General features: G+C 41.8%; 1 protein-coding gene across 1 annotated transcript; it reads left to right on the top strand.

Annotated features, from left to right (window-relative positions):
* The first annotated feature begins 1,400 nt into the window (after positions 1-1,400).
* On the top strand, positions 1,401-7,912 carry umps (uridine monophosphate synthetase). Its single transcript, XM_030112292.1, has 10 exons — positions 1,401-1,612; positions 2,642-2,795; positions 3,459-3,583; positions 3,676-3,863; positions 3,996-4,093; positions 4,236-4,396; positions 4,481-4,598; positions 4,692-4,867; positions 4,946-5,060; positions 6,103-7,912. Exons 1-10 carry the CDS (start codon positions 1,463-1,465, stop codon positions 6,279-6,281), a joined length of 1,464 nt encoding a protein of 487 aa, XP_029968152.1. The 5' UTR covers positions 1,401-1,462; the 3' UTR covers positions 6,282-7,912.
* Positions 7,913-14,172: the final 6,260 nt, after the last annotated feature.

The raw sequence follows: 14,172 nt of genomic DNA, 5'->3' as shown, positions 1-14,172 counted from the left end.
CGAGGATGATGAAGGCCTACATCAAGGAAAAAGTCAGTATTCAGAAGCTGAGAGGAATTTCAGACAGAAAAAGACAATATGGACAAAGAGGGGAAAAAAAGCTCCAAGAGGAGCAAGTGTCAAAATTTAGGAGAAGAGCCCTTACTTCTGACAAAGAGGGCATGAATGAGTAGAGGAAGGCTGTGAAGCAGAATAAGAGGAGATGGAAAAGCTGAGGAGAGCCCTCTGTCGGGAAGAAGAATCAGCAGAAGGTGAGAAAAGAGGTCCTGAACACCAAAGCCCTTCATTTCCAGAGCCGTCTCAATTCTTGGAATTTTAAGCCGTGTACAGATGAATATTTAACATTTACTTATTTAATATTTTTAACTTGTTTATTATGTTCTTTTCTGTGTGGAGTAACAGTGAGAATGAATTTTCCTTTGTGATTATTATAATGTTTTTTTTTTTTCTTCTATTCTCTGAAGGATGCAAACAAAAAAGCCCTACCAACTACAGTCCAAACACCTTCTCTGAAAACGAACACCTCGTTCAAAAAGGCCACTGTGACCAAAGCTGGAGACGCAACTTGTCATCCAGCTGTTTGGCCCTGCAGGGACAATCAGGGAAACTGCAGCTGCCCCACCACAAAGAAACAGTCCTGATGGATCAGACAGTGCACTCAGACTCCAATGAGCCAACCAAGCTCTCAGTTTGAAATGTTGTGTTTCTTTTTGATTCTTTGCACTGAAAATAAAAGTGTTCATTTTTGCCCTGATAAAAATTCCACTATTTTGAAGATAGCCAGGTTTAAGACAAATAAAACAAATCACTCTCCACATACACGTTGTGTTTTTAGACCTTCACAGGACACTGTATTAACTTATATTCACAAATTCAGTTATCCAAACAACTATCAAAGAAAGGAGCTTGATGAGTTGCTGGAAAGCAAACAACGTTCATAAAAAAAAAAACTATGCAGAATCATATCAGATCAAGAAAAAGCTATTTGTTTGATTGCACTGGAATATATTCGTGCCCTGCAGGCTTCCTTAAGCATAAATCACAGGTGTTAGCTCACAATTATCTGAATATAACCTTAAAATAATAATTCGTTCAAGGTTTATGTTGCTTTGATTTAATTCAGGGTTGCAGAGTGAGCCAGAGTTCACCTGGAAAGGTTATGCTGCATTTTAGGTTCATCCTGAAAATCCACCCAAATAAACCTAACTGTTGTGAGTAGTGTTTATCCATGTTTCCTACCTTTAAAGTTAATAAAGCTGCTAAATACACGGCAATTTCAATGACCTTGAAAGCGTCTTCATTTATTTTATTGTTGAAGTCACGTGCTGACCACGCGGGGCTTTTATTGTGAAAACCCCAAAGCGGAATAGCATTGCTGCTGCACCGGAAGTTGTGGAACACAGAAGTTTAGTGTGCGACTACTACAAGTTTGCTGGTTGGATTTCTGTGAGTTCGCGACAAGATGGAGAGCGTCTGCGTGGATGAACTGATCCTGAAGCTTCACGACGTGAACGCGGTGAAGTTCGGAGAGTATAAACTGAAGAGCGGCTTGATGACGCCCATTTACATCGACCTGAGGGTGCTGGTGTCCCATCCCGCGCTCATGAACCAGGTGAGCACGTGCTGCTGCTGCTGCTGCTCCCCGGGAACCAGAGGGGGCCGAACACCCCGAAACAACAGCTTTTCTTTCTGTAAGCTCCATGACGGCACAGCTCGACAACCACGTCTTCTTTTCTCCGGTTTAGGAGTGAAATCGATTCGCACGTGGCTGTCTTATCGCAGTGAAGGGTTATCAATGAGACCCCCGTGCTCGCGCGCGCACACACGCGCACATAGATTACTGAGCTCTTCAGTTATCTTAACTATCCTGAACCTGCTGAGCTGTGACATATTGAATTGCCTCTTCTAAGCTTGTCTCTCCCGCCAGTCACAAGTTATTTTGAATTCGTGTCGCTTTTTTGATATGGCGCCAATTACACTTCTCTTTTTTAATATTTCAAACAAAATGTGAAAAATTAACGCAAAGAACCTGTATGCTGAGGTATATTTGCTGTACCCTACAGGTACAGGATGACTACATTTGGTAAACAAAGTGAGGTGACAGTGATCAGTTAAATATCGACAGAATCAAAATTATGAAAGGGAGTAAATAAGTAATGATGTGCTACATGATGCCATATATCAAGGTTTCTGTCAGCAGCCATTAATGTTTTGCTGAAGTATTCAAAAGTAATAACTGTCAAAAGCTAGATGTCACATTTTACACCGAATGAAGGTCACTGGAACCACCCAGGATGTGGTTATCATCGATTGTTATCAGTCATTAAGTTTATCAAGCTCTCTGATAGGGTGAAAATGAAGCCAATGGAAGAGATGCAGTGGGAGAGAATATCTGATGTAGTTTCTTTTAGTGGTTAGAAACCGGTTTCACTTGACTCGCTACAAAAGTAGCATGTTTGCATAGTAATTAGAGCATATCTTTGTGGGGAAAAAAACTAACATTTGATGGCAGATAGTGTCCAAAATACAGGTTTAACATGGATCAGTGAGTAGCAAGCCTTGGAATCTGCTTCATCTCAGCTTTTTTCAACTGTGTTAGTCATTCAGCTATATTCATGTGTTAACTTTATTGTGTTTATAGGTTTCAAGTCTCATATACCAGAGGGTCCTGGATGAGGAGCTGCAGTTTGACTCTGTGTGTGGCGTTCCTTACACTGCTCTACCTTTGGCCACTATTATCTGCTCCAGACATGAACTTCCTATGCTCATCAGGCGCAAGGAGGCTAAGGACTACGGTAAGTCAGGCACAACACTAAAACTGGGATCTGGACTTTCATTTGTGCAGAAATGACACATATATACTTGCATATGTACACATTTGAAACCGTCCGCACAGTGTCTGATAAGAAAGGGAAGCGCAGTGCCAAGGACAGACCTCTCTGCTCCTGCAAACTGCATATCCATATTAGGAAAACACACACTTCTATGGACTGGTGATAAAATGTTACTCCTCTTACAAAGTTTTGAGAGCATTCTGCAGTTCTCTTTGAAGGACGGATTCTGTTGACTGTTCTCTGTTGCATGTATGTATACATTCACCCTGAAGACAGCAGCATACACACAGAACTCTACACACCTGCCAATGTACTTGCTCTGTCAAAAAGTGTCAAGTATAGAGTCCCTCACTGTTGAATATACACCACAAATGAGAGTAACAGACTCCTCAGATCTGCAGTTTGGATGACTGCTCGATCTTCTGTGCTTAGTGTAAACAAAACAATGTCACAGGGAGCTGTAACTTATCCAGTGAGTGTTATTTGCTCGTCACCTGAGGTTGCTGCACAGCTCACTGAGCTTTATCTCAGATCTCAGTTATTACTGATGTGTTTATGTCAGTCACAGCTTTCCTCTAAACTTCCAGTTTGTCGAATGATAAACATTGTGGCGCTCTGCTGCAGGAACCAAGCGACTGGTGGAAGGGTCGTATCGTGACGGGGATATATGTCTGGTCATCGAAGATACCGTGACCAGCGGCAGCAGCATCCTGGAGACGGCAGAGGTGCTCTGTAAAGAGGGTCTGAAGGTAAACGAGCAGAAATCTGTCAGTAGATGAGAGACTTTATTTGTTTTGTGCCCCTGGATTTCATGACATTCATAAGGATTTGTTTCCTGAAGGTGACAGACGCCATTGTACTAATGGACCGAGAGCAAGGTGGAGTGGAAATGTTGGCCTCTCGAGGAATCAAACTCCATCCTGTCATCTCCATGTTCAAGCTGATCAACGTCCTGTTGGCAGCTGAGCGCATCAGTGCCGAAACCGCTCAGAATGTCCGCAAGTTCATCCTGGACAATAACACATTCAGGTGCACTTCTGTACTACATTACTGGCTCTATTGGCTAGCACAGTCTCTGTATCTTCAGTGCAAACTACATGAATGACAAATATAAAGTGAATTTCCTTTTTGTTTGCTCCACCTTTCCTTTTTTTTTTTTAGCTCCAAAAAGGAGAATGGAAATGACACTCCTGCTGCCAAGAAGCCATGTGTGGAACAAAACCAGCAGCTGACCTATATGGACAGAGCCAAGCTACCAAGTACGTTGTTTTAGTGCACACATACTTATATTTTTAAGGTTTAGACACCATCATACTTTTTTTTTAATCTGAATGAGATATCTGTGAGTACACCCGGATTTGGCAGATCAGTACAGAAACTAATGCTGCATTTTGTCTGCAGACATTCACCCTCTGGCATCCAAACTTTTGACGATCATGGAGGAGAAGCAGTCCAACCTGTGTGTGTCTGCTGACCTGACCTCCAGCGAGGAGCTGCTCCAGCTGGCCGACTCTCTGGGCCCAAAGATCTGCTTGCTGAAGACCCACGTGGACATCCTGAAGGTACTGCGACGACCGATCTGCATGTAACCGTGCTGGTGTTTGACAGAATCAGTGGATTGATGTCAGTATTTCATGCGCTAACAGGACTACACGGCTGCTTTCAGCCAGAAACTGCAGGCTGCAGCTGAGAAACACAACTTCCTCATCTTTGAAGATCGCAAGTTTGCCGACATTGGGAACACGGTCAAGCACCAGTATGAAGGTGACGAATCTCATTAATGCAGTTTTTCGCTTTAAAGGTCTTCCTTTTCAACACCTACAGCGGTCTCACACAGTTCACGCGTCTGCTCTGCAGGTGGAGTGTACCAGATCTCTTCCTGGTCTCATATAGTGAACGCCCACGCGGTGCCGGGGCCCGGGGTCGTGAAAGGTCTGAGCGCCGTAGGAAAGCCTCTGGGCCGAGGCTGTTTGCTCATCGCACAGATGAGCTCCCAAGGGTCGCTGGCTACCGGTGAATACACAGCGGCCGTGGTAAGGACAGTTTTTCATTTCAATGTATTTTCAAGTTGTATTTTATTGCATAGATCTTCATTGATAACGTCTTTACAGCTGCGGATGGCAGAGGAGCACTCAGACTTTGTCATTGGATTCATCTGTGGCTCCAGTGTGACGAAGAGGCCAGAGTTCATCCACATGACCCCCGGCGTGCAAATGCAGACTGGAGGTAACCGTGGCAATTGTTTTGATTTTCACCATGTTTGGGTTACTTTTACTTTATTTTGGCTGTTCTAGTAGTTTTGAGCAATTTTTTACATTTATTCCACCGGTAAAGTTATTTGGACTATTTTAGGAGAAAATTTATTTTATTTTAAAGATTTCTTTTTATGTCTAAGATTTAAAAAAAAAAACGGTTTATAGAGCTTTATTTCAGGAAAGCTTCAGGGAGCTTGTATGAATCCACAAAAGAGGCAGATGTGGTTCCTGAGTTGACCTTAACCCTGACCCCTGTTACAAGGCAACAATTAACAGCAGAGACTTTCGGTGTTCAACTTGTTTTGTTGTTCCAGATGAATTTTATTCGGATGATGGTTGCAGAAATGGCTCTTTTAGTCCTATGGGTTGCAGACCCCGACCTTAAAATCTCTAACTCTTTACGAATCCCAGAGAACAAGTGGGGGACAGTTGTCCCTTCTAAAATTGTGAGCTTGCCTCTTTGGTGATTAACGGGTGTCACCATGCAAAGGCAAAGATTCCTTTAAGGCTGCATACTTGACACTCTGACCACTGTCCAGTTTATTTTTGTCCCTGATATACGTATTTTTTAACATTGTAAGATGAAAGCAGACTTTTCTCCTACTAAAAATTGAAATCTCCCCTTTTTTTGTCCATCTTCACTTCAGCATAGATACCTTGTGCAAATAGATTCTGAAATCTCTCACACTTGGAAAAAAACTCGGTGGTGCACAAGTTTGTGGAAGAACAGTAACTTCAGTCTCTTATCTCCTCTTTAAAAATCTTCAATTGTTGTCCACCAAAAACCAGCTGACCACAGTGTAAGCAGCCTGTAGTAAACTGTTATATTCTCCTAGACGATATGAGCCAGTACAGGATTTGTAGAAGCAAATAGCTTTGTTTTCCTCGTCAGTTCCTGTCTTCATATCTTATCTTAAACACAGGGTGGCGCTGCAGGACCAGAAATGGTTCCTGTCTCTGCCTTGAACCAGCCTTCCTTCATTAGCTGCTTCTCCTCCTCTGCCTTCTGACAGGAGATCTGCTGGGCCAACAGTACTCCACCCCAGAGGACGTCATCGCCAGCAAAGGCTCTGACATCATCATCGTCGGCCGGGGTGTTTTGGAGGCGCCCGATAGGCTGAAAGCTGCCGAGTCATACAGAAAGTCGGGCTGGGACGCGTACGCAAAGCGAGTGGGCCGGGTTGGCCAATAGGAAGCTCTGGAGCGACGTTTACTGCAGTCCGTTAAAATGAAAATTCTCTGAGGACCTGCAGGGCGAACTGCAGGGCTTCTCCAGGAAGTCCAGCTAGCACATGGCTGTGCACACAGTGACCCTGCAGACGTGTGCACTGAACGTTACACTGATGCATCTAAAAGTGTGGCTGCACCCAGACGGCTACACAGCGTGGACGATGATTCCTGCCATGTGGTTGAAAATATACATATATAGTAGTACTTAATTCTGTCCCGTCGCTGAGCAGTTCAATGCCTCTTTGATTGCTTCCTTCCAGATTTCACCCGGTAGATTAAATCGGCAGCGATCCATCCAACCAGGCGTGAAGTGTGTCTTAAGAACTTCTCAAACTGATTCCTCAGGGCCGTTTAATATCCCGCAAATGGAGAGTGGGTAAAACATTTTTCACTAAGTTTTATTTTGTGTTCCATCCTGACTGATTGATTTTTGAAAATATAACAACAGTTTTGATCGGTGTTCTTCAAAATTACACGCTTTTGATTTTACTGTACTGAAGCAATGTATAAAGAACAAGTAAATTATTTTAAGTTCCATCCATGATAGTTTCTAATGTGGAACATTTAGTTGGCATTAGATTAGTGTTCACAGGTGAACATATAGCGTTCAGTTTTGTTAAATTACCTGTAGTGTTTACCTGTGACCCTGCACCACAGTAAATCCTTGCAACTTGCACCGTAACACTGTCTCTGTGTCAAACGTCCGTCCTGCTGCGACTGGAACTCCCGTCTGTGTCCCCCACACCAAGATCAAGACTCATTCCTATGCTCCTAAAAATAAAACAAAGTAATTTTGTTACTATCATCTCTGAAGTCCAATTTTAAAACAAACGTATCACAAAGCCAGAAAAATGACCCTCGGCTGCGTTTCTCTTCTACAATAGGAGTCACCTAAACCTGCCATCAGGAAGAGAAAAAGGTTGAAAATATTGTTCAAATGCCCTTGTTGGATGTTACCTGGCACACTAGGTATAAATGAACAAAAAGTTCAAATGTGTGGATTTTTTTTTTTAATGGCATTTTATGTTGAAAAACCTGTATCCTGTATTTCCAGCATAAAGAGTGTTTACTTTTGTTGACTGCACTAATGCTCAAAACAATTAGATTTCTGATTTAGTTTTTTTTTTTTTTTTATCATTGCTGTGACTCTCATAAGCTGTGAAATGACTTTTGATTGGTGTGGTTGAGGTGAAATGAGGGACCAGGCTAACTGCGGAGGGGTTTCTTGCAGTTTTATCAACCGCGGTTATTGTTTTATCAATATTGTTGCGATTGAAAGCGGGTTGAAGCAATTATCTTGTTCGTGAACCGTCCCTGTGTTTTCATATAAAACAAAATAATCTAAACGGACTAATAAGCTTGCTCACTGTGACAGTTTCTTTTGTATGCAGGCTCATGTTGAAATCTGTGACCGAAGTCCTCGATTGTTATACCAGAGTTTCTGCTAGTTTACAATGTTTTATTCCCTCTGCATTTACCTGGCCTAATGTCGTGTTTGATAACGCCTCTTTCCTTACACTTTTGGTTTCTTAAAAAAAAAATGCAGTGTATTTCTGTAAGGGAAACATCAATAAATGTTTTGTTGAAAATAGTGTTAAGTTTTTATTCTTAAATGTCCATTTCTATCTTGATCATGCCGACAGAGCTGCTCAGATCAGTGGTTTGACTTTTTTTACTCTATTAGCCATGAGTTCTCAAGTTCGGTAGATTGGATGTTGTATGTAAATGTATATATTTGTGGCATTATTTGCCATCCATCTACCTTATTAATTTAATCCATGTGCTTGTCTGGTATATCTACAACTCTCAAAGGGAAGTCTTCATTACCAGCTGGTAACATATCGTCCGTGTGACCTGAGAAAGTTTTGTCAATTATCTGCAGTTTTGTTTTTTCAAGCCTTTCATTGTAAAGTGAACACTTCCAGTGTGACAGTGGGAAATTCCCAGCTCCATGGCTGACCAGCGAGCTGATTGACATTAACAGCATTGCCTTATCAGAAGGTGATTGTCATGTACATGTACTGTATATGCAGATAACATTATTTATACATGTGTTTCACAGCAGACCAGTTTCGATAACACACACTGTTCTTTCTGTGTCCTTCATTTAGTCTGAGACAAAAAACTGCCTTCATTATTTTATTTCATTTCATTGGTTTCCATTTACGCGAAGGGTACAGAAAAAAAAGGACATCACATGCAAAACAGTGGTCATTTCTCTGTGTTGACTTTGTCACATTTAAAAATAACAGCTCCCTTAAAACCAGGCTGCATGGGTGGGAAAGTCGCCCTTCCCCACCCAAACAAATCACTCATTCACACTCATCCACAGGTAACAAGACAGACTCAACAATCAAATGTTACATTGTATCAGCAAACAGAAATAATACAGCAAGATGGAAAAACTGAAAAATAAAGTATGAGAAAAAGAGAGGAAGAAGAAAATATTAATCATCAATGAACACAACATTTGTATTCAGGTTCAATATGTGAGGTATCTATACAGACTAGAAAAAGCTGCTAGATTTTCTGGAAGGGAATCCCTCAAGAAGAATCTGAGTTTCTTAAGTCTCATGCGTCGTGAAATGTCTTGAATCCATCTATCATATTGGGGTGGGGATGAATGAGACCATTTGGGGAGAATAAGCCTCTTCAAGCAATGATGTGTTGTAAGGATTTGGACCAGCCAAGTGTTTGTGGTAGAGTGATGGGGGTCAGAGATCACTGTACGACTAAGGACATTTCTGAACGTACCAAAGATGGTACTCCAATATTCATTAAGTTTGGGGCATGGCCAAAACCTGAATATGATCAGCTGGTAAACGTTTGCATCTGTTGCAAAAGTCAGCTCTGATAAATTATGGCTCATCTAATCTTTTCAACAGAATATTGAATATCTCAAAAGCCCCCTTTATTGATGGCAAACGTTTACATCAGCGTACTGCTGACAATCCTTTATTTTATTTTTATTGTGCATCACTGTAAAAACTTTCAATCATCTCATAGGATTGATATGATAGCAGTTTAATTTGGATTTTTTTTCCTTTGTTTATTCATGTCTTTATTGTTTTATATCCGCTTCTTGGTGCCTCCAGGCCAGGATATCATTTTAAATGAGTAGCTATAAGTGAGAATGTTTGACCTACCAGGTCAAATAACGTTCTAATAAAAATGAAAATATTTTTATAAGGTGTCTGATTGATTTTTTTCATGTGTCATTGATTTACAACACACTGCAAATATATAATCATGCATCTTCTCTGTCCTCAGTCCAAATGAAAATGGTAGAAACAATTAATTCAACCATGCCTGAAGATCTTGCTCCCTAAACATTTTAAAGAAATATAAATACATATATTTAAAAAAAAGTGAAACTGATCTATAAGAGTTTGGCCACAGATGCATTCACTACCCCAAATACAATTTTACAGCTTGCTGGTGGACTGAGCTCATGAATCCACCTCTTCCTGTTTCACAGAATATGCTTCAAGTATTTCAAGAAAGCTGAATTTGTCAAAAACATTTGCCCTTCAAACATGTGAGCTTTTTTCTCCAGTGCCCTCCGACAAGGCTGCGACTAAGCAGCAGCAGCACAAAGTCATTTGCAAGTCAGACAATATGAAAATGACGTCCAAATAAGACGAATCAGGCAAAACGGCAGGTATCCTTTTTTACAATGGGCCTTTTCACAGTTTGCCAGAGGCGCAAAGGTCAGACAGGTTGCCTGGCATCACGGAGAGGGGGAGGGCGCGAGGATGGAGGAAAGGCCTCGTAAGAATAATTCATTTCGCGTGTGTGTGTGTGTGTGTGTGTGTGTGTGTGTGTGTGTCTGTCCTCGCCCCCGCGCCACACTCACGAGCACCCTTCCCCCATTCTGTCAATATTGGCTCAGGGCAACGCACCGTGCGACAGGTGTCTCTGCTGCGCGCCCTGAGGATCCACCTCTGCGGGTGGAGGGACAAAAAAAAAGTTGTGTGAGAGAGAGAGAGAGAGAGAGAGAGAGAGAGAGAGAGAGAGAGAGAGAGAGAGAGAGAGAGAGAGAGAGAGAGAGAGAGAGAGAGAGAGGTATAAAAGGTGTATACCTGTCACAAAAGCCACACACTGAGGATCGCGATAAGGTTGCGCACGTTCCCATAACTTTGCTCCTTCCACAGGTAGGCCTGAAGTTTGTTTCTTTTCTTTTTTTTTTCACTCATTTCATTCCATCCCAGATATTTCACTCCTGCAAGAAGTTACCATTGCTTGAAGCTCTAACTTTTCCAACTCTTTCCTCCAAAGGTTGACACAGCGAGAGAGTCCAGCTGTTGCGAGGCAGCGCGCGCACACATCTGGACCATCGGCTCGCCCTGAGCTTTGTGACTTTTTTTTTCTTTCTTTCTTTCCATTGTCCGTATTTGCTTCACGTTGAGCCTCACGTACAATACCTGAAGATGAAGTTTTGTTCGTTCGGCTCGCGTTACGCAGGTACGGGTTGGCAACTGGGGAAAGACGCACGTTGATCCCACTGGCAGCAACTCCGAGACTCCATCCAAATGCCTGAACGTTGTAAATAATGGGAAGTGTCATCAGTTAATCGAGGCCAGATGTTGTAATTACACCACAACACAAGTTTGCTGCTTCAGAAATGTCTTGGGCACTGGCAACTATCTTATTAAAGCATCAGTTTGAGTAACTAAAGTAGTCTATCGGTGTGTTGTGAATTCACTGGATTTGCATACAGGTGGCAGTTGTCTGAAAGCTGGTGAGCTCACAGCGATGTTATCAGAGGTCTGTGGACAATAAGCTGCAGGATAAATCAAACAAGTTTTGTTGACTCTTCTGAAAAACGTTAAGCAAGCTCAGCCTCACATCAATTCATGTGTGCATGAAAAAAAAAACAAAAAAACAAACCACCTGGCTTGAAACAGACACACCTGTCTGACCGGGCCAGCAGTTACAGTGAGAAAGAGATGGCCACTCTGCAGAAGCATTAGCAAGCCTTTCAGTGACAAAGGGGGAAAAAGCCAAAGTGGAAGCCATTCACTGTTTATTTTCTGTTAGAGAGTGGTTATACTCGTCTTCCTTGCCCCAGGGGATATTTTACATTGTGAAAAAAACATTTCTATGACAGGGATGGCAATCTGTGAACAGAACCTCACTTTGGGGCTTCTTTTTTTTTTGTGGTAATCATTTTCCTGTTGGCCCACTGGCGATGACAGAATGTACTTTCCACTATGGAGCCTGTTCATCACTGCTCCATCTCCTACGTCACAGAGCGAGTCCGTAGGCGAGCAGCAGAGAGCTGAAAGATGGGCTTAATGGAGGGACGTGTTAATCATTAACTAAACATCAGCCACATGCACACCAGACATCTGATAGCAGCCACCTGTCTTTTCAGATGCTCTGGTGCTGTTATTCAACCAACACGCAACTTCACCATTCACCGTTTTCTTCCACTTTAGGTCATAATCGTCCCTTCATTTCAAACATCTTCTGTTTATTTTGTTTTGTGTTTTTTCAGAGGCAAGTCTTTCATTGCTTTGATACTGAAGGTTTTGATTCCAATTCTCTTTCCTTGAAAATAAACTTAATAAAATGTTTGAAGCTGAATTGACAGTCTTCCCAAGCATGAGCAATAAAATGCACAATACATCCCCACATCAATAGATCTGCTAACAGAAAACAGACATGGGGCATGTTGCATTAAATGTGGCAACCTGCAGTAACCTGCAATTAAAAGCAATTTTACTTGGTTCCTCTCTGTCATTGTGTTAGCGTTGGAAAAGTTCAACCTTGAATATACTGTTGAACTATAGTTCCACCTTTTCAACTACTACTTAAACTGAAACGTTTTCAGCTGTTGGTCCTCTCAGTCAATGATCAGTGTTTTTTTCCTTCTGCTTAAACACCATCCATCTTTTACTATCCTAAAATACAACAGAATGTGTATCATTACCTAATGAGCGACACCCATCTCAGAACCTGTCCCACATGTCATTCTTTACCTGAGAGCCTATTTGCCTCAGCTTGAATCTCCAGTCAATATTTGTTTAAAGGCAGAGGAAGGGAAAGCTCACACTCCCCAGTATCCTGGTTACCTTGTTTCCTTTCAGAATGACTATTCCAACTGGTCCTGCTGTTGCTCCACCCGCCCCTGCAGCGTCGGCTTACAGATAATTTGCTTATAGGATTCAACATGGAGGCTCACACACCTGCTGAGTTGATAAGATGAACATTTCACGATGACCATCAGTTTCTGATTGAAGCTGATGAAACTTATTTTTGAAACACTTTGATGGTGATATAGTGATTTGGTCACCTTCCATAAAGAGGGTGAACCTGGGGAACTTATTTATTGCTGTCACTTGTTTCCCAGCATGATCATAAAACTACAACGTCTCTCTCCAGTCCACCCTCCATCACCCTTCTCACTTACATTTTGACGGAGCGATGACAACTAAGTTTTTCATATTTCATAAAGTCTGACTAAAAGGACTTGATGTAGTGAAATGACGGCGTTCTCCTGTTTCAAGGATCCTGCAGCCTCGGTGCTGACTGACCCTTTAAACTCTGCTCTGCAGGGCCGCTGCTCATCAGCACCATCAGAACACACTCTGCATCTGTGCAGCAGCAACATGATTACATTTTCTGCGTCTGCCAAACTGTTTTAGTGCAATCTGTGAATGGTGGAGTGGAGCGAGTGGCCAGAGGCTGTGCATGTTCCCCTCGGTGTGTGTGTTGTGTGTGTGTGTGTGTGTGTGTGTGTACTACCTGTCGGCTGTGTGCTGTTTTCTCTGACAGTTACTGATTATCAGGAGTCATGCAAATGCTCAAGGCCTGTTTCCCCTTCCCATCAGGCTTCTCTTTCGCCTTTGTTACCTGACGTACTGTTGGCAGAAGCTAAATGTGAAACGCTCAGAAACGTAACACATTTTCCCTAAAACTAACTACCAGTTTTTATTTGTTTGTGTCTGTCAACGCATATTAAAAGTGACAAAATATTAAAAGTGACAAAATATTAAAAGTGACAAAAAGTGACTATGTAAACTTCACCATTTACTTTACTTCAGTCGATGATCCTGTATGTGAAGCCTGCTGCTTTGGGGCCAGAGAACAGCGAGAACGAGTGGAGGCAGAGCGAGCAGATGTCCTGCTCACATCACCCTTACCTGGATTATTCTCCAAGGTAACGTTCCACCTGAAGGAGGCCGTTTATTCAGGGCAGTCTGCGTGCGTGTGTGTGTGTGTGTGTGTGTGTGTGTGTGTGCCCATGTCTGTATGTGTGCATGCGTGCATATGTGTGTGTCCAGGTACATTTGTTAACTATTCAAATAATTCAAACTCACACATATTTAAAAACAAGCATAAGTCGCTGAGCCAAATACACATAACATTAAAAATGCTGCGTGCTTCAGCTCCACATATGAAGAAGTTACAGTGCAACGACTTCTTATTGTTTCGACATTTTAAATCTATAAATGCATCATGATACAGGTGAAAGAACTTACATAAACTACAACAGTTTGAGACACTTCTCTCTTTTTTTTGATGAAGCCAGTTCTTTTTTATATTTAAATCCAGTTGAAATTTAAATCCAGTTGAAATTTGCTGTTTGATATTATGAAGATTCCCTGAAAACAAACTGAATTTCTCAAATTTCTTCTTTTGTGTAATACATTTAACAAACTGGCAGAGTATATCCTACATTTCTCTTATGTTAGCTGGGATAAACGGGATAAATCTAAAAATCTGAACCTCAGTTGACATAAATCATTAGAAATTGGAACAGATGGAAAGAAATGTCAGACTTGACATCAAGCAATTTGGGGTGTTTCTTCTTTTTTTTTTTTCTAAATCTTTAACATGCAGAGCAG

This window comes from Salarias fasciatus, chromosome 16 (genome assembly GCF_902148845.1).
Source record: "Salarias fasciatus chromosome 16, fSalaFa1.1, whole genome shotgun sequence".
In the NCBI taxonomy this organism is placed as follows: Eukaryota; Metazoa; Chordata; class Actinopteri; order Blenniiformes; family Blenniidae; genus Salarias; species Salarias fasciatus.
The sequence above is the reverse complement of the archived record's forward strand: the minus strand, read 5'-3'. Positions and strand labels throughout refer to the sequence as shown.